The sequence below is a fragment of the Aythya fuligula genome, chromosome 3 (genome assembly GCF_009819795.1).
Source record: "Aythya fuligula isolate bAytFul2 chromosome 3, bAytFul2.pri, whole genome shotgun sequence".
In the NCBI taxonomy this organism is placed as follows: domain Eukaryota; kingdom Metazoa; phylum Chordata; class Aves; order Anseriformes; family Anatidae; genus Aythya; species Aythya fuligula.
In genome coordinates this window covers 100289816-100310423 of record NC_045561.1, presented here as the reverse complement: position 1 = coordinate 100310423, position 20608 = coordinate 100289816, and the positions used below count along the sequence as shown (strand labels likewise).

General features: G+C 36.5%; 1 protein-coding gene across 1 annotated transcript in view; it reads left to right on the top strand.

Annotated features, from left to right (window-relative positions):
* The window catches only part of EIPR1 (EARP complex and GARP complex interacting protein 1), a 74654-nt gene extending 58432 nt beyond the window's left edge, over window positions 1–16222 (top strand). The window contains exons 7-9 of the mRNA XM_032184683.1: window positions 1157–1324; window positions 2608–2775; window positions 14036–16222. Of these exons, the coding sequence (XP_032040574.1) occupies window positions 1157–1324; window positions 2608–2775; window positions 14036–14210 (511 nt within the window). The 3' untranslated portion in view covers window positions 14211–16222. The remainder of the gene's footprint in view (window positions 1–1156; window positions 1325–2607; window positions 2776–14035) is intronic.
* The last annotated feature ends 4386 nt before the right edge of the window (window positions 16223–20608 follow it).

Below are 20608 nucleotides of genomic sequence, written 5' to 3'. Positions count from 1 at the left end.
TTTGCTTTTTATTAGTAGTTAGATACTAACAACAAGAGACTCATCTAATCTTGATGAACCTATATAAGGCTCAGGAAATACAAACTTTTGGTCAGTCCTCATTTTCTAAAGGAAAACATTAACATCATTAAAAAATAAAAGGCAAAACAAATCTCTCTGTGCAAGTACTGTGAAGATTGTAGGAGACTCAGATCTAAGCAGAACCCTGGTATGGTGGCTTTGACACTGGCCATGGAAACAGGTACAGCCTTTTAATAAAGCCACTGATTATAGAATCACAGAATATCCCAAGTTGGAATGGACCCATAAGGATCATCAAGTGGCTCCACACTGGTCTACCCAAAAAATCAGACTATGTGACTAAGAGCACAGTCCAAACACTTAAACTCTGACAGGCTTGTTGATGTGACTATGTCCCTGGGGAGCCTGTTCCAGTGCACAACAACCCCCTCTGTGAAGAACCTCTTCTTGATGTCCAGCCTGTGATGCAGCAGCACAAACAAAGAGGCAAATTTAAGAGGGGGGAAGGTAGTGAGGCAAAATGATGTAGCTTGAGTGCTTTGAATAAACATGCTAGGTAGTTGTCATTACTGCAGTACTGTTTTCTGAAGTGGTTCATGTGAAGCACATAAACACAGCGAAGTTTTATGAAGGCCAAAGGTGAGTTAATGCTAAATGCCAGAGCTTAAGAAGGTGAATTCAGAATAATACAATAAAGATCTTTTGGTCATATTGCCTCCCTTGCATCTCAGCTTTTTTTTTTTGTTTGTTTTTACACGGAGAGCATATCATAAATACAGAACTGGTATAAATACTTAGAGAAGCTCTTATCTGAACATAATGTGGTTTAGTCACAGAATTTTTATAAAGTTGCTAGAGACCTGGTGCTAGAATAATATGGATCTCATGTTTGCTTTTAGCTCCAGATGATCCTAATACAAACAAGTAATGAGGAAAACTTCAAAGCAAGCTGAGAAATCTATACGAGTCACTGCAGTTAACAGCTGGGATTTCCCCCAAACTATGCACTAGCAATGGGAACTCAAGGTCTGCGGGTGTTAAGGGGATTATGCAAGTTTCCAGGGAAACAGATTCTTGTCAGTGGAGTGCAGTTAGCTTTTTATAGACCATTTAATTTTTTAAATGTGTTTTACAGACAGATATATTGCATAGAAAATGCACATGGACAGCTGGTACGAGACCTCGACTTTAATCCCAATAAACAGTACTACCTGGCTAGCTGTGGAGATGACTGCAAGGTGAAATTCTGGGACACAAGAAATGTCACTGAACCAGTGAAGACACTAGAGGAGCATTCCCACTGGTAGAACAAATTATCTGCATGCTGTGTTGTGGGTGGATGGCTTATGTAATTTATTCAGCTAATTATTTTACTGTTTAGGAACAATGCAAACTAACTATGTTTGTGCTATTGTGAATAATCATTTTTCTGCACAGAGGAAAGGTTTTAACATGTGAATGTTCCTCATGTGATTGTAAATTAAGAGTTTAGACAATGTTTTAGTGTAATTGGCAAGAAACTGTTGTTAATGTTGGGGAGATAGGGTACACCTTTGAGAAGCACAACACAGAGCTTGGCTTGTAGGGACCAGCTGGGATACAGCTGTGCCTTCCCAACTTGAGCCTAATCTGCTGCACCTGATGTGCAGAGAAGCCCCTGAGCTGTTTTGGTTACAGCAGCTGCCATCTATTCTTCCAATGCAGAGTGGTAGATGTGCAATAATGCAGCCTCACTTTTTTATGTTATTGGCATCCCTTAAGCCAGAGCAAGTGATTTAAAACCAACAACAAAACAAAACAAAAAACCTCTGAGGTTATATTTAGAACTTCTATCTACTGCTCTGGCCTGTGGCTGGAGAAAAGAGAGAATCTTGTTTGATACTTGTAGACTTCTATGGTTAAGACAAGATGAACAACTCATATTTTACAAGACTTCAGTTGGAGTAATTCTTGCAAAATAAATCTGGACCCTGAAGCTGCTTTGAGGGGAATGAAGATGTGAATTAACAGAAACAGCAGTTATGTTTTTTTTTTTTTTTTTTCCTCGAGAAGATTAAAAGGAAAATAATACAAAAAGAACCCTAAGACATTTAGTATTAACTTGATATGTACAATGTTGAAGTTGAAAAAAAAATCCTTCTTTTGTTTTAGGGTCTATTTTAAATTTCACTGTTAGAATGTTTGAGATTTTTATTTAAAAGATCACTTCTAATCTGTATTTTGCTTTGGGGATGTTTTTATTTTTAGAACTTAAATATTTATCTGACTTATTAAACAATGAACTGGCATGTACCTTCAAGGAATTGTATCACTGAATGGTATCTTTTGGGTTTGGGATTTTTTTTCTCAAAATGTATTTGAATTTTAAAGATAAACCTAGAAAACGAATGACATAGAAGCTTAAAAGCCAAACGAACAAAGCAAAAAGTCGTCTTTGGAATGAGGCATTTCACTTCTATGCATACTTACCTCATTCAAATCAAAGATCAATTTTTAATTCTGTTCTTAAAAATGAAGTCTTCTAAGCAATATTGATACACTCTCAACCTATCAAGAATAGGATGTTCTTTTTTTTTTTTTTTTTAGGGTCTGGAATGTCAGATACAATCATTCCCATGATCAGCTGATCCTTACAGGAAGCAGTGATAGCAGAGTTATACTGTCTAATATGGTATCAATTTCTTCTGAACCATTTGGGCATATGGTAGATGATGATGAACTGAGTGATCAAGAGGACCAGCATCAAGAAGAGAAGTATGAAGTTTCCTGGGTTTCATGTAGATGCTTATTGTTTGTCTTTTCATTTTAATGGTTAACTTGCTATTCTTTGCTGACTAGGATTTTTGTATACAGGCCTTTCAGGTAAGTACTTCCTCCTTTGTTCTTCTTTTCTCATTCTTGGGTGCAGTCCACTCTGAATTGGCACAATCACGGTATTTTCACTGGTAGAAAGGGGGATGGTGATACTAAGAACTGGTCCTGAAGTCAGCTGGATGAGTGAAAAAATCATCTTAAGGGAGCTCTGGATCAAATAAAGCACATACAATAATCTGTGTTAAATGAGAGTTGAAAATCTGCTCTTTTTTTTCTTGTGTCTGTGTTAGGAAACCAGTATAGTGGTGGTCTTCTGTACAGTCAGAAGAAAAGTACAAATACATTAGGTCTTGTAAATTTCATGCTTAAAGAATCTTGACTGCTCTAGAAACCAGTATTTTATAGACCTCCATCAAGCAAAAGATAAATTTGTTTTCAGCTCTGCTGGTAGAGAATAATACATGCCATTGCAAACATTTGTAAACACTTTTCCACTTGGGTGTGGGGAGTCACATATTTTGCATGTGTATTTTGGAGAGTGGGGCTTTTTTGTATAAAGAGTTAATTGAAATGCAAAAATCGTATTAATCTTTTCCTTATGCAATATATGATGTTAGTTTTCCTCTTCTGTATGAATATATATGTATATAGAGGGAGCTCTGTAGATCTAGCATGGAATGATGCTTTCTAATTTTACTACCAGCACACATGGTGATCTTCATCAGATTCTTACTTTGCAAAACAAGGGTAATGGTACTGAAACTGATGTAAAATATTTTGAGGCCAATTGGCTTTAGTCTGTATTCTTCTGTTCTTTGCAACTGTGCATATAGATGTGCTCGCTGCTTGCAATTGTTTTAAGTTGGCTGATTTATTTTAATATGCAGAAGTGTCTGCAATGAAATAGGCAGATTACCTCCTGAAGCAATTTTTTAAATGAGGAATGGTCAGATGGGATGAGGAATAAGGAGGAGTTGCAAAAGGACCCCTCAGTTACTCAGCTGTGTTCTTCAGGTGTTTCACTTAAAATTCTAAGTTTAGATTATGTCTGTAGTTGCACTTTTAAGGTTGCTCTGGCACCTTTGTTAATGAAGACATAATTTTGCTCCAACTAGTTTTGACATTTTGGCTTCATATAAAGAGAACCTGGGAACTCTTCTTTTATTAAATGGATAGGAATGGATAATGTGATAAATACTAAATGTCTCTAGAATCAGTTGGTGATGTAAGTACCTTGAGAATAAAGGTATCAATTTAGGTGTGTAGGAAGTTGCTCACATCAACAGTACATACTTATCTAGAATGTGACTATAATACATGACTACAAATATGTACCTTTTGGTGGGGTACCATTTGCTTGGGAATTATTTTGTTCTGAATGGAATATAAGTAGCATTAGTGGAAGCAAGAAAGAGGTTACAGAATCTTAAGGGAATATGATGTAAATGCATTGATATAAAAAAGAATTGCAAGTAAATAGTGTTCTTGACAGATGCATTATAGTAGGTTACCCAGAGTTGTTCTGAATTTGTGTTGCTTGTAGACGTTGTTGTTTATCTCATTAAAATACAAGTGTTGTTTCTAGAACAGGAATTCTTGGAACCAATAATATGCAAAAGTAATACAACAAATACAGCATCTTTTCTATGAGATGGATGTAAACCACATCATACATGTAAATGACTTGTATAGTGATGATGCAGAACCCTTACCTGTTCTCAGAGGCTGCAAGAGTACCATCAATAATGACTAAATAATCCCTTATTTATAAAGAACTCTAAATATGTGCTTTTCAGCTGCGAACCTGTTCTCTATAAAATCTGTGAAAGCACAATAGCCTTCGTAACATTCACTTGATACTGTAAGAGTTGTGTCCTTCTGCTTTCTCTCCTTGTTATGAGTTGAGCTGGAAGGACATTTGCAAGGTACTCATCAGCCTTAACTGTTGCCAGATGAATGTCTGTTTTAGCTCTGAGTGCAGTAATGAAACAGGGCATAACAGCTGTTGGGAATACTTCTTGTTAGTCAATGACTACTGCCAAATATTTAGGCTTTAGTACCTTTTTCCCACCTGGAGACCTTTTTGAAGACCCTGTTGTACCATTCTATGGGTACTGAGTCTTCTGTAAAACAGGTTTGGAGGAGTAGGAAGGTGTTTCTTTCAAGTTGTTATATCCTTACCAGGTTCATTTTTACCCTGTTAGGGGAACATGTATTCATTCTATTCCTATTAAATAGTACAGAAATCTCATTTTTTATATATATATATATATATATATATATATATATACACACACACATATATACATACATATACACATGTATATATTCTCATTATATATATACTTATATATACACTTATATTTATATTTTTATTATATTATAATTATATATTATTATTATATAATATTATATAATTATATAATATTATTATATTATACTTATATATATATATATATATATATATATATATTTTTTTTTTTTCCCTCAAGCATATCATGAAATACCCCAGGAAGAGGAAGTTGTCTGTACAATAGTATCTCCAGTCAGTCAACTTCAGACTGAGCAACCAACTTTCCACTTGACTTTTCAACCTTCTTTTAAGAGAAAGAAGGGAGAAGGCTGTTTCTTCATATGCTATTTTTTTGTTATAACTAAAATAACTTGTAATATACTCCTTGGGTTAAATATAAAAATGTAAAAATGAAGAGTATATACAAGTTATATCTTCAAAGCTTTTTTTACATAGCAAAAATCAACATATTTTAAAGATACTGACTTGTATTACAATTCTAAGCAGCTGAGACTTCTGAGTACTTTAAAACTCAAGTTAATTTTTAATATATTTAGATAATTTGGAGTAAACTTCCTATGTTTCAATGTATTTCTTGGCTGGAGACAAAAGCAAGTAACATGTTAGCATAACCTCACATTGTGACAACATGTAGAATTACATGAGTGCACAATTCATTTATTTTTCCCAACTTTTCTGTAGTAAATGTCTACTTTTTAAGGATCAAAACTTAAAAATATATATTTTTGAGAGGAATATAGGTTTACTGAGGAATGAATAGGCAGCATAACAAAAAAGTTGCTGTTATCTATTCTTATTAAGGAATTGCTCTTTGAATTGCTCTTTGAATTGCTCTCCTTCGGGTGTTTGTCAATGTATGTGTTACTACCTCGACGTGTGTTCCCATCTTGGAGACCAGAGCATACTTGCATAAGCGGTGTAACTAGGACATTGTATGAGGTTCTGTCACAGATCACAACTGAGTGACCTTCATTTCCTCTCAACTGCTGATTCAGATCAGAGCAATTAGTTTGCAGTCTCTTTTCTGCTTTTTCTGCTGTTGCTGTCTCTCATCAGTCATAAAAACAGAAGAACATCCTCGCTGCATCATATCAAAGGTCTCCTTAGCCCGTATCATGTCTCTGTGGCCAGAAGGAGACATTAGAAAAATGGGAAAAGGAGATGATACTTCCCCTGGGTATGCTTCCAGCCCCTGTCTGTTTGCAGTCTAGGGACCTTTACTGCTTTCTGAATCATCTTTGGAGTCTTCCAATTTCTCTTTAGAATTGTCTTTTGCCATCAGCCATATTCTTGAGTTTTCCCTCTTCTCACTGACTGTCTTTTTGATTGTTCCAAAACATGCTAGCTGTGCATACACTACATTTTGTTTCTAGGATGGATGTGCCAACTATGTTTTGCCCTTGCACTGAGTAAGGTAAAGTTTCATCACTCTGCCAAAAACAGATGCTCGTAAAAAGAGAATCACAGTATCCACAGGGAGGAGGCAGCACAGACATGTGGCTAGAGGACTGCTATGGTGTATTCTGGTCAACTTCATGATCTGGATAATTTAATGCACTTTTCAAATATGGCAAAAAGCTAGCAAAGGAAGAAGGAATGAAATACTGTTCTTCTAGCTTAATTTCTAGCATGTTGACCCAGACGTGGAAAGAAGTGTACAAAACAAAAATAGATGAAGTAAGGATTTGGGGAGCATTTTGTTTTAATCCCCAAAACAAAGCTAGCATGTAAACCTGGGTAGGAACATAGGGGAGTCTCTTTTGAAACATGTCCTGAACAAAACATCTGAAACATGGGGTCATTCAACCCCTGTGGGTGTGATGGAGGCTGGCTTCTCCTCAGCCTTCTTTTTTTATTTAATGTTTTTTTCAGTCTGGTATTGCAAAAATGAGCTTGCCTTAATTCCAGAGTTTCTTAAGGTGCTTGTCAGTTCCCTTCTAGACATCTGCAGAGTACTAAGAACCCTCTTCCTCCAAAGGGAGGAGGTGACTGTCTTATATCTTTTATTTGCTGTTTGGTCATCCAAAATCTTCATTAAAAAGAGAGTCTATGTTCAGTTTAATTAAATCAGTCTGACATTCATTCTAATTCTACTCTGCCATTTCTAACAGAACAACAAAAACTACCAGGCTTCTGCAGTTCAGTGGCCATCTTTACTCATCAATCTGGATTCTTTTTCTGTAGTTATTGCAACATGTTTCCTTTGCTCTGTAGGTTTAAATTTTAAACTCTGTAGAACTCTATTTGGTATGATGATTATATAGTGCATGAAAAGGCCATCTGCTACCTTAGGCATGGCAACAGTAAAGTATAAGCTACGTCTTCAGAAGTGTTTCCATTCTTCATATTGTCTATGGCCAGAACTTTGTTGCAAGGCTTATTTGATAATGGAATAAGTACTTTTAAAGGGGTGAAAATTAATAACAAAAAAAACCTTTTTGTTATCCATACCAACGAAAACACTCCCATGGTCAACGGAACTGAGTCAATACATCAGTCTTAGAAAGGAAGGCGTATTTAAGTTATGATTTTGCAGACTGTGCTATTTTCTCCCTTAGCTCTCTCTGGTATTTACATGCTACCTGATCACTTAAGATGTGACTGTGGCAGATGTCTTTCATTGGCACAACTATTATTCAGGTCCATGGGCTGCCTTCTCCCTTATGCTACATTTTTGCATGTTAGGTTCAAAGCTTATTGTCTTATTAGTTACCTAATTTAGATCATACCAGAAATTCACATTAGGAACTAGATTTATTAGTATTTTCCCAGAAGTGTTATGTTACTATCTTTTTCACTATAAATGTTAGCCATATTGTCAATAATAATAATAATAATAAATATGTTTATGAACAGAGCTAGATCTAGTATGAGGACTTCTCACCATTTTGCCTTTTAAGTTGAGAGGCTGGTATATACTCTCCTGGTAGAGAGTAACTCATTGGAATAGTGGAATTTTAATGAGGTTTTAAGTATAGGAACACCTTCAGCCACTTGAATGCAGCAGAGGGCAAATAGTGTCTGGCCTCTCTGTGGAAAGAGATTTTGTTCAAAACTTCATCTAAAGGAGGTGATGGCTTCTACTGTTGTGATAGAAATGGTGGTTTGGGGCATTTTGAGTAGTAAACCATATAATTTCACCATAATGCATATGGACTGTGTGATCTACCCTAACACCTTTGTATACATATCTGTGAATTCAGGAGAGCAAACTTTTGTCATTATTACTGTTCTGAAAAATGTTTGTCAAACAGTCATAAGGATGGCTTTCAGCTGTTTTCATAGAGCTGCCAATGGTGTTAATGGTGAAGATAATTTGCTTGTGATATTTATGACTCAAATCTAGAATTTAGAGATTCTAATCTAGATTCTAATCTAGAAAATCAAGAGTAGAATCATGCTATAGGACTAACAAAAAAAAAAAAAAGATTAAAACAGCTTAAACATTTGCTGTTCTGGGGAATGCCAGTCTTTGGTACTTCACTTGGTAGGATGTGTAAGGAAGCTGGGCCAAATCTAGTGCATCAGCAATTTCCAGCTTCTAGATTATTTGAATTAAAAAAAGAATAAATCTCTGCTATTTCTTTCTTAAATTGAGAGTATTGAGATGAGAATTAATATTTCATAGTAGGGCAACTATGAAACCCAATATATTACAAATAAGCATTATTTAATGTTTTTTCATATAGAAGCAGTTCAGAAGGCTGTGTGTTGTGTAAGAAAATAAGGCTTACAATAGAATGAACGGCTAATTAATATACATGGAAATTGCATTCCAGTATAAAAAGCCTTGAATTCTGTCTTCCTTAACAGGGTAAAAAATGAACTAGTGTGTTGTCTGAGCTTACCAGAAACACTCTTAGAGTTGCAAAGTTCTGCCCTGCAGTTAAAGGGAAAAGGGCATCTGCTGGGCTTGTTTTAGAGTCCAATGATGTGCATTTAGTCTTCAGGATTCATTTGGAGGCTGCAGTACGTGTTGCTGCTCTATTGAATCACATCTGTTTCACAGCAATTTTTACATTAAAGAGGGTTTAACTTTGACTGTGATAAGGAATTAATGATTTTTGGTGACTCTGAAAAACATATTTTATTAAACACTGTGGTGACAAAACAGAATCTCTAGCACTGCAAACTTAAGTGGTTGTTAGCATGAGCAGTAATTGGAAATAACAGCTCTCTACATGAAAACAATTATCCAAAGCTTAACAGGCTTCTCTCTCAAGTCAGTAACACAATTAACCTCAATGTTATCTAGTAAAATGAAAGCTCTCCTCCTTTTGTAGGAGAAGCTGGTAGGGGTCGTGCAATATGAATAAGACTACAAAGAGAAAGAAGTCCTGTTTCAGCTCTGTCTGGCACAGGTCTTAAATTTATGCAGGATGTAGGTAGAGATTACACATTTCTTAATACGAATACTTGATGACATAAGTGTTTGGTGCCTTGTCAATTGACGCAGTGCAAGAACATATATAAAAACATACATATATATATTTATAGAAGAAAATGGTACTTAAATCTTCTCAGAAAAAAAAAAAAACTTTACACTACTACAGGAAAACCTGAAACTCAAGGAATGTTTTAAGGGGCAAGGAGATCTTTGGACAAGGAAGAAAATTAGTTTACCAAGCTTGCCAGGTGTAACAAGTGATTACCAAGGATGCTCATCAAATGAAGTTCTAGTCAGACTTCTATCTAGGAATCAATAGGCCAAGCCACCTACACCTTCAGTACACTTATCTAGCTATAACATGACTGCATTTTCACACCTATAAACAGCAAGTTTTATGTAAAAACAGAAATCTCTGTTTTGGCAACAACCTGAGTTATACATATTAAAGTAGTATGGAGGAAAGCTTACCTCATATTCACTCACAACGTACAGGTAATCTTCCTGTTTCTGAACTTAACTGGGAAGAAATTGAATGACCCATCCTGTTCCAAAACATGCTAAAGACCCACTCTTTTTATCCTGATAACCAGTCCAATTTGAATGCCCTCCTCTTCTGTCTCTGGTGTTATGCATGTGAACCAAGAAGGTAAATAACCTGTGAATTTTCATTAACAGTCAGTACTTAAAGAATAGAAGGTTTTTTGAGATGAGAATAAATCACATGACAGAACAGTATTAGTATTTTTAATTATTGCTACATTAAATATAATATTAGAAAAAATACTCTCAGTTCTATTGTGTTACACTTTGAAATTGTGGTATGTGAAGGAGAAATAAAATTGTAGCAACTGGTTAAAAACAAAAACAAAGGTAATTAAAATATCAAATGAGAAAACTGATGTCCTAAGATAAGTTGTCTTGTAAGTCTCACTGGTATGCATATGGTATATGCATATGTCTCACTGGTATTTCCTGTGGTCAATATATTTTTTAGATTATTTTATCAGATTCTTGTTTATAAATATATTTTTAAAAGTGCTTGTTACTGTGGTTAAATAAATATCAATTTCATAGCTGCTAAGGATATATATTGCATTAACCAAATTGTATTTAATATCCAGGAGATTAGGAGAGCCTGAGCTGATTCTTGAATAGATTTTTAAAAAATATCTAAAAGCTGTGTAAAAAATCATCAAAAGTAAATAATTTTAGCCCTGGGACTCAAAGTAAATTTCTTTTAAGTCTCCTACATTTATGCAGAGTCGAAAATTGTAATCCAAGACCAGGCTGAATATACCAAAAAAAAGTGCTCACATAGCCACAATGTAGATGATTCTGTGGTGTTTTCTTGGATGTCTCTGAGTGTGGGGTAAAGTGATCGATCTCCAAGAGAAGAAGGGAAAAAACAAACAAAACAAACAAACAAACAAAAACCACCACAAAACACAAGCCACCTTGTGCCTTCTGGTTTTGGACAATCTTTCAGATACACAAAATATTCTGTTCTTTATTACCCTTTACAGAATACTTTTGTGTTACTTACCCATTGTATAATTAAAGATCTTAACTTTTTTTCATTCATAATGTTTGTAAAGGATACCTGTTTGAAAAAACTGTACAGTTTTTTCAGATCTTTTGCATTGTTCCTGAGATACATGTCATTCTGAGATTTTTTTTTTTTCCATCTATGCATCTTCTGTAGTATCTAGCTCTTTTACACCAAGGGATTACTTTCATAAGGATTTTCTCTGATTATCAATCAGAGATATTCTGGGTTTCAAGATCATGCCAATCTTGTGAACAAGTAGTCTATAAAAACATTGTTATAGAGCTAACCCATTTAAAAACAATGACTGAATACACATACAAAAAAACCACCTCGTGATCTGAAGAATCAAGAGAAACTTCTTGAGTATGGAAGTGCATAAACAACAATAAGACAGTTAAAAATTGTAGTTATAAATGGAAATACCAAACAGCGGTTCATCTAGTAGTAGGGTTTTCTTTTTTTGAGCGCTCATTATTCCCCTCTGAATTCTGTAAATTAAATTAGATGAACTGTATTATTTAAGTGAAAGACTGAAACAACTTGGAGCATACAGAGAATAGTGTAAGTTAGAGGCTTATTTGTCCTTGTTTATCCAACCTTTGGTTAACTGCGACTCCTGGTTAAGTGAAAGTCGGTCATGTCCCCTGACAGCAATGTGCACCATGCATTACTCCCCTGCTTTTCCAGAGAGACATTTGAAACCTTCAGAATAATGGAGTTCTGGATAAGTGGGTGAGCACTGCATGAAGCACATTGCTGTCTGGGGACATGACCAACTTTCACTTAACCAGGCATGTCAGTTAACAGGAAGTTAGAAAAACATGTTGCAGGAGATGAAGTGTCTGTATATGCATGTTTATTAGCTCTCTGCTGTTAGATGGTTTGTAGCAAAGTACGTATTTGGGAGAACTGCAAAACAATTCTGCTCTCTGCAATTAACCAGAGGCTGTATGTTGTTTGTGCTATGACCCTTTTTGTTAGTTGGCCTTAAACGTAACATAAGTAAATGATAATAGTCCTTGAAACTAAATATCTGAAGCTATCAGACTGCTTTTGGTTTATTCATTAAAGTCAATTGAATTTTAATCATGATGTGAGATTCACAGCTGTTTAGGCTGGCTAGGTGGGCCAGTGATATTCTGCAAGCAATTTAGATGTAATGCTGTGTGTGCTTTGTGATTGTAGGGATGTGTGCTTTCAGAGAGAAGCAGTAAAGGGCAAAGACTGCCAATAACAACACTTCATTTCTGTAGTAACAGTATCTGTTTAAATGATTGAGTGATGTTGACGAGGCTCTCTGTCTTTTGCTTTCTGTTGGGAAGACTGCAGCCCTAACAGAGGTCTGTTTTGAATCATAGAATATCACAAATTTCTTTACTGTGAGGGTGACAGAGCACTGGAACAGGTTGCCCAGAAAGGTTTTGGAGTCTCCTTCTCCGGAGATCTCAAAACCTGCCTGGATGCCATCCTGTGCAATGTGCTCTTGGTGATCCTGCTCAGCAGGGGGGTTAGACTAGGTGATCTCCAGAGGTCCCTTCCAACCTCAGCCATTCTGTGATTCTGTTGGCCCATCAAGGATCACCAAATCCAACTCCTGGGTCCCCAAAGGACCATCCAGAAAATCAGACCATGTGTCTCCCACCTTTTTGGTTGAGGTAGGGGGATGCTTCTAAAAGGCTGTCTGATTACTGCTATGCAGACATGGGTGATCCTCTATGATGAGGGTAGTGTGACATTTTACATGAACAGATAGTGATAGGGTGAGGGGGAACAGTTTTAAATTAAAAGATGAGAGATTTAGATTAGATGTTTGGAGGAAATTGCTTAATATGAGGGTGGTGAGGCACTGGAACAGGTTGCCCAGAGATGCTGAGGATGCCCCATCCCTGGAGGTGTTCAAGGCCAGGCTGGATGGGGCACTGGACAACCTGGTCTAGTGGGTGGCATCCCCACCCATGGTAGGGGATGGAAACTAGGGGATCTTTAAAGTGGAACTAGGTGATCTTCAACCATTCTACGATTCTCTGAAGAGAGCTCTAAGGTCATCCTCTGCAAACTCACCCTGAAGCTACAGAATAATGTATTGCAGTGCTCCTCTTAAAGGAGGGATTTGCTATGTGAGCTGGGGGCAAAGAAAGGTTGTTTTACCCTGTCAGAGCACAATAAGTGACTCTTAGAGGTGGTTTGGAATTTAAAGACTAGCCTGAATCTGCTTTTAAATACTTGTAATGCAAAACAGAATCAATTTTTGTCTTGTGGTGATGTAGGTGACCAAGAACTTGGGTATTGTAGTAAGAGGTGAAGTATATAATAATAATCAGAATCTAGGTTTTACTGTAGATCTGATGTTGATATAACACAAGGAATGGGAGAGAGAAATGAAAGTGTTTGGAGGCATTCCTCTATCTCCTTTCCCCTATTCTGGATGGGTCCAGGAGTGTAGCACAGGAGAAACTGCACTGTTAATGACTAAAACTTCTTACCTGCCTACTTCCACGTAATGAGATTATATATCCAGTAAATTCAGTTAATAGAATTCAGTTAACAACAAAGAGGGTGGACCATAGTGAGAGAAAAGTTGTTGATAAAATACATGTAGATGTTCAAATGTCTGTAGTATAATGAGAGGGAGAGGAGGAGAGAAATGCTCAGTGGAGGTTCTAAGAGATAGGTAACCGCACTGAGGTTGAGAATTAAGGATGCTTTAGTCCCTGCAAATGGGGTCTTTATACTCACTTGATTCTGCAGTGTTATCTGAAAAATAAGTACACACAGATAGCAGGTGCAGTGATTCTTCTTCAGACCACGCTATTGCATTTGTAGACTTTAAACGGGAGCTTGCACTCTAGATGTTAGTGACACTTTAAAATGAAATCTGTTAATCTGTTCATGGATCCTTACTTTCTGTTCTTTTTTTTTTTTTTTTTTTTTTTTTTTTTAATTTTAGGATTAAAGAGCCCCTTCAGGACAGTGTAATAGCTACCTATGAAGAACATGAAGATAGCGTATATGCAGTTGAATGGTCCTCAGCAGACCCATGGCTATTTGCCTCTTTAAGTTATGATGGGAGACTTGTTATTAACAGGGTTCCAAGAGCTCTTAAATATCACATACTGTTATAATTTGTTTGGATTATGATGGAGTTGTTATCTTGATGTACACAACTGGTAGGTATTTAATTATTTTTTTCAGGATCTATTTTGATTTTTATTAAACAAATATTGTTGAGAAAATCTGTATTAATGTAGACACTTCTGTCTTTTGTATTTGCCTTGGAAAAATATGATGCATACATTAGAAAAGCCTGTGCTAGCTAATGGTCTCTGATTTATAATCACTGAGATTGGGAATTGCAGTTTCTGGAGATATCGGGTCCTTTCCATACTACTGCTTTATTACTTCAGCTTTATGCAGATGTAGTACACTACAGAGGAGTTATACCTGTATAAGACTGGGACAATGTAGGGTGCATGTACTAGAAGCGATCTACTTGTCTACAAGAATAGTATCATATCTTTCTGATATAAGCAGGCTTCTGTTCTTAGCTAGTATTTCATTCTGCTAACTGTTCTAGCTCCTTCTTCAATTACTATAAAATACAGTTGAGAATGATCTGAAAGGTTTTCTTAATTCAGTTTAGTATTTTAAACAGTTTTACTCTTGTTCTCCTTGCTCTTCTTCTGGAGTATCCTAAGAAGAAATACTAATATAATATCCTAAGAAGAAATATTAATTGTGACGATGAAACCATTGAAGTACATTTTTCATACTTTATAGTAGGTGTACCTTTTCACGCCTTATAATAGTATCAACAAAGTATCATCTTATTATTTGTGGATAAAATCCACTTTTGTGCCACGTATTGCTGTTACAAATAACATCCATCTTTACCAAAACATCTTATATTCTCATGTAATGTGTTTATACCATGTTCATAGAACTTAGTCGTTTTGTAGTATATATTGAGGGACTCTGGAGCTACACCGTTGTTAACTTGGAAAATCTCTTTAATACTTGTAAGTAATCTCTCTCTCTCATCCTTCTGTCTCTGCGCCATTCTCCAGTATAATTTAGCAGGCATTCAAGTAAGCACAAAACATCCTTTGCTATATCTTACTCTTTGCAATACATGACGTAGGCATTGGTGACAAATGCTTGTCACAAATGCTGAGAACAGACAGATGCTGCCCTGCAGAAGAATACACAGAAAACTTGAAATATAGATGGAAGGTATGGTAAAATATTCCTGCACATATTGACACCTCCCCACACTCCCAGCTTGCTGTTACAATGAAAATTCTGCCTCCTGTTCTTTGTGTACTTAAACTAAACACAACAGTAATTATTCTGTTGTCTTTCCATCACTATTATTTCCTATTGTCTTGAGAACTTGGGTATATGAAATGGCGTTGGTTGTGGTGGCATTGTGTAAGACCACTCTGAAGAAGAAATGCAAGGACATGGGATGGAAAGATCAATACCAGCCTCTTCCTGTGCTTCCTGCAGTTGCTATAGTTACTGTTGAGGGACAGCCTGCTTCTCACCTCTGCTTGTCCTTATCCGCTGTCTGGATCGAAATATGTCCAAATGTGATTTGTTGTGTATGCACAGCTGCTGCTATGAGAACACGCTTTGAGAGCATCACTGACTGCTGTAGACCGAAATGTCCAGAAAAGATAACAAGCCAGGAATAGAATTCATCTTTTAAAAAAGCTTGTTTGGAAGAATTCGTAAGAGGGAATTAATTTAATTAAATCATCTGTATTATTGTTTGTGTTACAATGATGCCTGTCTGCTCCAGAGTGAATGCTTCATTGGAGATTCTGGTGGTCTGCTTTTCTGTGTTAGGATTTTAAACTTGTGCTATTTGAAACTGTCTAAATCTGTAATTAGGCGTGAGTTATTCACATGTATACTGTAAGAAAAAAATTATATTTCCAAATCAATAGTGCTTCATTTGTCTGAATATCAAAATCGTGGCTGGGCTACAGCTTTTTGTGGACTTCTCAATCTTGAGACACAAAACCTTGTGGCTTTTTTTCCCCACAAAAGAAAAGCCCTGTGGAATTTCTTCAGTATGCGGCAAAACTCTTAACTTTATTCGCATTACGAATAAAGGTCTAATGAAATTTTATTGTCTCTTAATATATGTGGCTTGTAGTATGAAGGTGAGAGGGAATTACGTAACCATATGTAGGATTTGGTTTGATCTTAACAGATAATAAAATGTGGGACAGATTTCAGACTAATTTTGATGTAGCAGCATCTCCTTTAATATTGTGAGCTTACAAGAGCTCAAAAGCTCTAGCTGCGAACAAATAATAACAAAAAATACTTTCTTTTGGTTTAGTTTGGTCAAATGTGCATGTATTATCACTAACAGGGAATAAAAGGGTGGTGAACGCTGGGAAGGGAAGGAATAGCAGGTCAAATTTGAATGAAATGAGTTACAGTAGAATCAAGAGAGCAGGAAGGGTCAAGTATTAATCATTTTCAGCTATCTCTAAAGCTGGATCTGAGTTACGTGCACAGCCCTCACAGCAACATGAAAATGACCTTCAGAAAGGGAAGGCTTTTGACAAGGTCCCATCTCAGGCTGTTAGAGAAAGCAAGCTGCTGTAAGATGAGAGGAGGGGTCCTCAGAGGGTTAAATAACTGGTTAAAAGATAGGAAATAGAATACAGGAATAAATCATCACATTTCATAACTAAAAGAAATTACCAGTGAAGTCTGGGATCTCTACCCAGGCCTGTGCTTTGCAGTATATGTGTGACCTTTGTGGAAACAGGGCTGCACAGAGATATGGCAAAGTTTCCAGGTGATATTCAGTGTAGTAAAGTTGACTGACTGAAGAATTATGGAGGGGCTTTACATCATGGAGTATCTGGATGATAAAATGAAATTCTGTGCAGAAAATGTGAAGCAATAGATATGGGAGAAAACTGATTTTACATGTATGCATTGGTAGTGCCCAGTTACTGCTGTTACAGCTTGGAAATAAGATTTTGGGGTTATAATAGATCTTTAAAAAGAAAAACATCATTTTGACGTAGGAAAAAATCTAACCAAGTCTTGGGAATTAGTAGAAAGCAAGTAGAGAAGAAATAAGGCATTGTTAACCCATTGCATAATATATATTTAAAAATCAGTGGTTCACAGACATCCAGAATACTGTGTGTAGTTCTGGTTTCTTCCATCTCAAAAGGGACACAGTGAAACAGGGAAAGGTTTCACAGAACGATGACAGGAATGATGAATAGCATGCAACACCTGTATAAGGATAACTAAATAGGCTGAAAGGCAGATGGTTGAGAGGGAATGATAAAAGTCCATGCAATCACAAGTGGCACAGGAGAGAGAATGAATAGGGAATGATTGTTCTCTGCCTTTTCTGATACCAGAACTAGAGATTATTAAATGGAATCTGCAGGTGGTGGCTTAAGGTATACAAAATGAGGTGGTCTTCACAAGCGTGCAGTTGAGCTCTGGCACTCCTCTTTAACACCACCCCCTATCCCCACTCCTGTCCAGGAAAAAAAAAATCTCATTAATGTTACAGTTCATGTGACTTGAAAGTAACTGGACCAGTTGAAAGATGAATCCACTAAAGTCTGTTAAAAATAAAGGTAAGATCTCCAGCTCAGAAAATCCTTTTGAACCATAAATTGCTGGACACTGTAAAGAATACTGGAAAAGAATCTATGTGCTTGCCCAGGCTTTGCTTGCTTCCCTGAATGTGCTATTTGCCAATAAATAAAATTATTATTTTTTTTCTATAATAATGTATTCTCTGGGTCTGATACAACCTCTGCATATTTCTCTCATAATTGTTTGCTTTGGTTATAAGTGTTTTAGGACATTCTAGAAAACCTTCATGTCTCAGCTGAAATTTGAAATTCATACCGAATCCTAGTATTGCTGGAAATTTTCTACTTGAAACACTCTTGTGAGACTGTGGAGGCAAACTGATTTCTGTAAAGTGGACTCCATTGCCTCTTCTGAAATTCAATTTGTGGTCCAACTGATTTCCCATCCCCGCCTTGTTTCAGAGAGAATGGTGTTCTATACATATCAGCGTTGGTAAGCACGTGGTTGTTATGTTTTCAAATAAACGCCTCTTAAATGAATTTTTGTATTTGCAGGCTGTAGTTTTTGCTTTTGAAAAAGTATATTGTGGTATTCCTTAAAAATGTCAGACTATCAATGTTGTCATCTAAAAACTTGTTTTATTCCAGATTTGGAGCTGAGAATCTTTTGTGAACAATTCGGTATATGAGTCTGGTATGTATGGAATTGCAAAAAAAAGTTTGTGAAATTGTGTTTTTATTCCACAGAAATGGAATTTCTCCACAGGAGAGGGGAATTGATGATATTTTTTAGAGGTTTTGGGCGTGATGTAAATGAAGTCAGTAGAAGTCTTGGCTGCTTAATGAGAAGCTTGAAATAACAATATCTGTTTCACTTTAATTAAAAAGGATGCTAACTTGAATTTGAATACAAGAAACATCAAGCAACATCCCTCAGTACTGTCCTAGACTTGCCTGTGGTGTAAGTGCTAAGATGAGTCTGACCTGTACTGAAACCCAGGAAGATAATGAACTGCTTGCCAACGCTAGAGTTTATGAAAAATAAGTATTGGATGGCATGTGTAGACTTGACATTTGTTCTAGACCAATTCTTCTTACCTCTTACCTTTTCATTTCACAAAGGTGAGTGGACATAAGAAGCCATATGATCTGTACTGTGTTCAACACTAAAATTAGTTGAGAACAGGTCATTATAAAGAATTAAGTTACCTAACCATTGCATTTTCTAGCTGACAGCAGGAAGTATTAGCTCTGTATTTGTGTTTTAAAATTTCCAGATTTTACAGCCTGGTACGTCTTGCAGTATTTGAGACTGAAATTCTTGCAGTTTCAGATTGTCAGGCTCTGCTGTTTAAGACCGTAGTCTGATGTGGTGTGATACCATGAGGTAGCTACATGTATGTCGTGGACATGAATTCAGCAGTGAAAAGTGAGTAATGATAACTGTTAAGATCAATATTGGATCAATATAGTTCATAATGCAATAGAACTGCTATTTGCCTTCACAGAGTATTTTGAGGGTTTTTTGTTGTTTGTTTGTTTTCTTTCTGTAGGGGATATAAAGGGAAGTCTTCAAAGGTGCTTTGTTGTGGAGCCTGTGGTATGAAAGCTGTTCTGAGGTTGCAGAAAGCCTATTAGAAAGCCTAATTCTGGAATAGCAGGTTAATTGATGGGAAGAAAAGTGCAAATCAGTTTTTAGGGAAGCCTAGCCTTCCTATAAAGGAAGCTGCTGAGTTTGAAGCCATGGATACTCTCCAGAACAATTTGCACATTGCTCCTGCTCATTCCACCTGCCACTCTGGTCAGTGAGGACCTAGTGAAGTGAAAAAAAAAAAAAAAAAAAAAAAAGACACAGATTTGGAGAAAAAGACAAAGGAGAAGAAACAGGAAAAGGAAAACTGGCAAATACAGAATGAAAAGTAAATTGAAAAGGACAAGATCAGGGAAAGATCAGTTCGGTAAACAGAAATGGGAAGGACAGAAAAAATTGGCAATAAATGAAGAGAAAGATATGGGGCAAGGAGTTGTTTTTTTTTTTTTTTAAAAAAAAAAAAAAAAAAAAAAGTAATGCTACAAAAGGTCCTTAAAATCTTCCATATTAGTCAAAGGTCCTTAAAATCTTCCATATTAGTCAATTGCCCTAATTGATTTAAGTGTTGGAGAACTGCTGGTGGTTTTTTTTTTTTTTTTTTTGTTTGTTTTTTTATAACTATTGTAGTTCTGGCATTGGAGATGGTTCTTGTGGGATAGCTGCTGACAAGTTTGGGCATAAAGAAACAAATTGACCCATAAGTCATTCATCCTGATAGCCCTTAAAACCTAGGATTTTCAGCTGGTCATTATTCTTTTTCAGTGATCAGGTTGCAACTGTGTTTGTGAGCAATTGTGGTTCATTTCAGTGCAAAGTTATCATATGGGGTAATCAACCTGAGCTGTAGTACCCTGAGAGGCAGGAATGAATGGAATAGAATATCTCAGTTGGAAGGAAACACTGATAGGTATGGGGCATCAACCACCTCTCTAGGAAGCCTGCTCTAGTGTTCGACCACCCTCACAGTAAAGAAATTTTTCCTGATATCCAGTCTCAACCTCCCCTGGTGCAGCTTTGTGCCATTCCTGCACATCCTGTCACTGGTTACTAAGAAGATTTCAAGCTGGCTGCTTCTTGAGTCACAGAGTCACACTGGTTATATCTGCGGTTTTTATCCTGTTTATGACTTTCAGGGAGTGTCCTAGGGAGAACAACTCAAGATACTAGATTAAATTAATAAAATATCTGAGGTACATCCTCCCTTCCAGACTAACTTACAGCAGAAGAGTTTCGAGTTGTTCTCAAGAAAATCCTGCCCCCTCTCTTTTGGTGCTACAGCAGTCACAACTTCATAGAGGGGTGTTAGCGCAGCAGCAGAGAAGATAGCTTTGGGGAAAAGGAG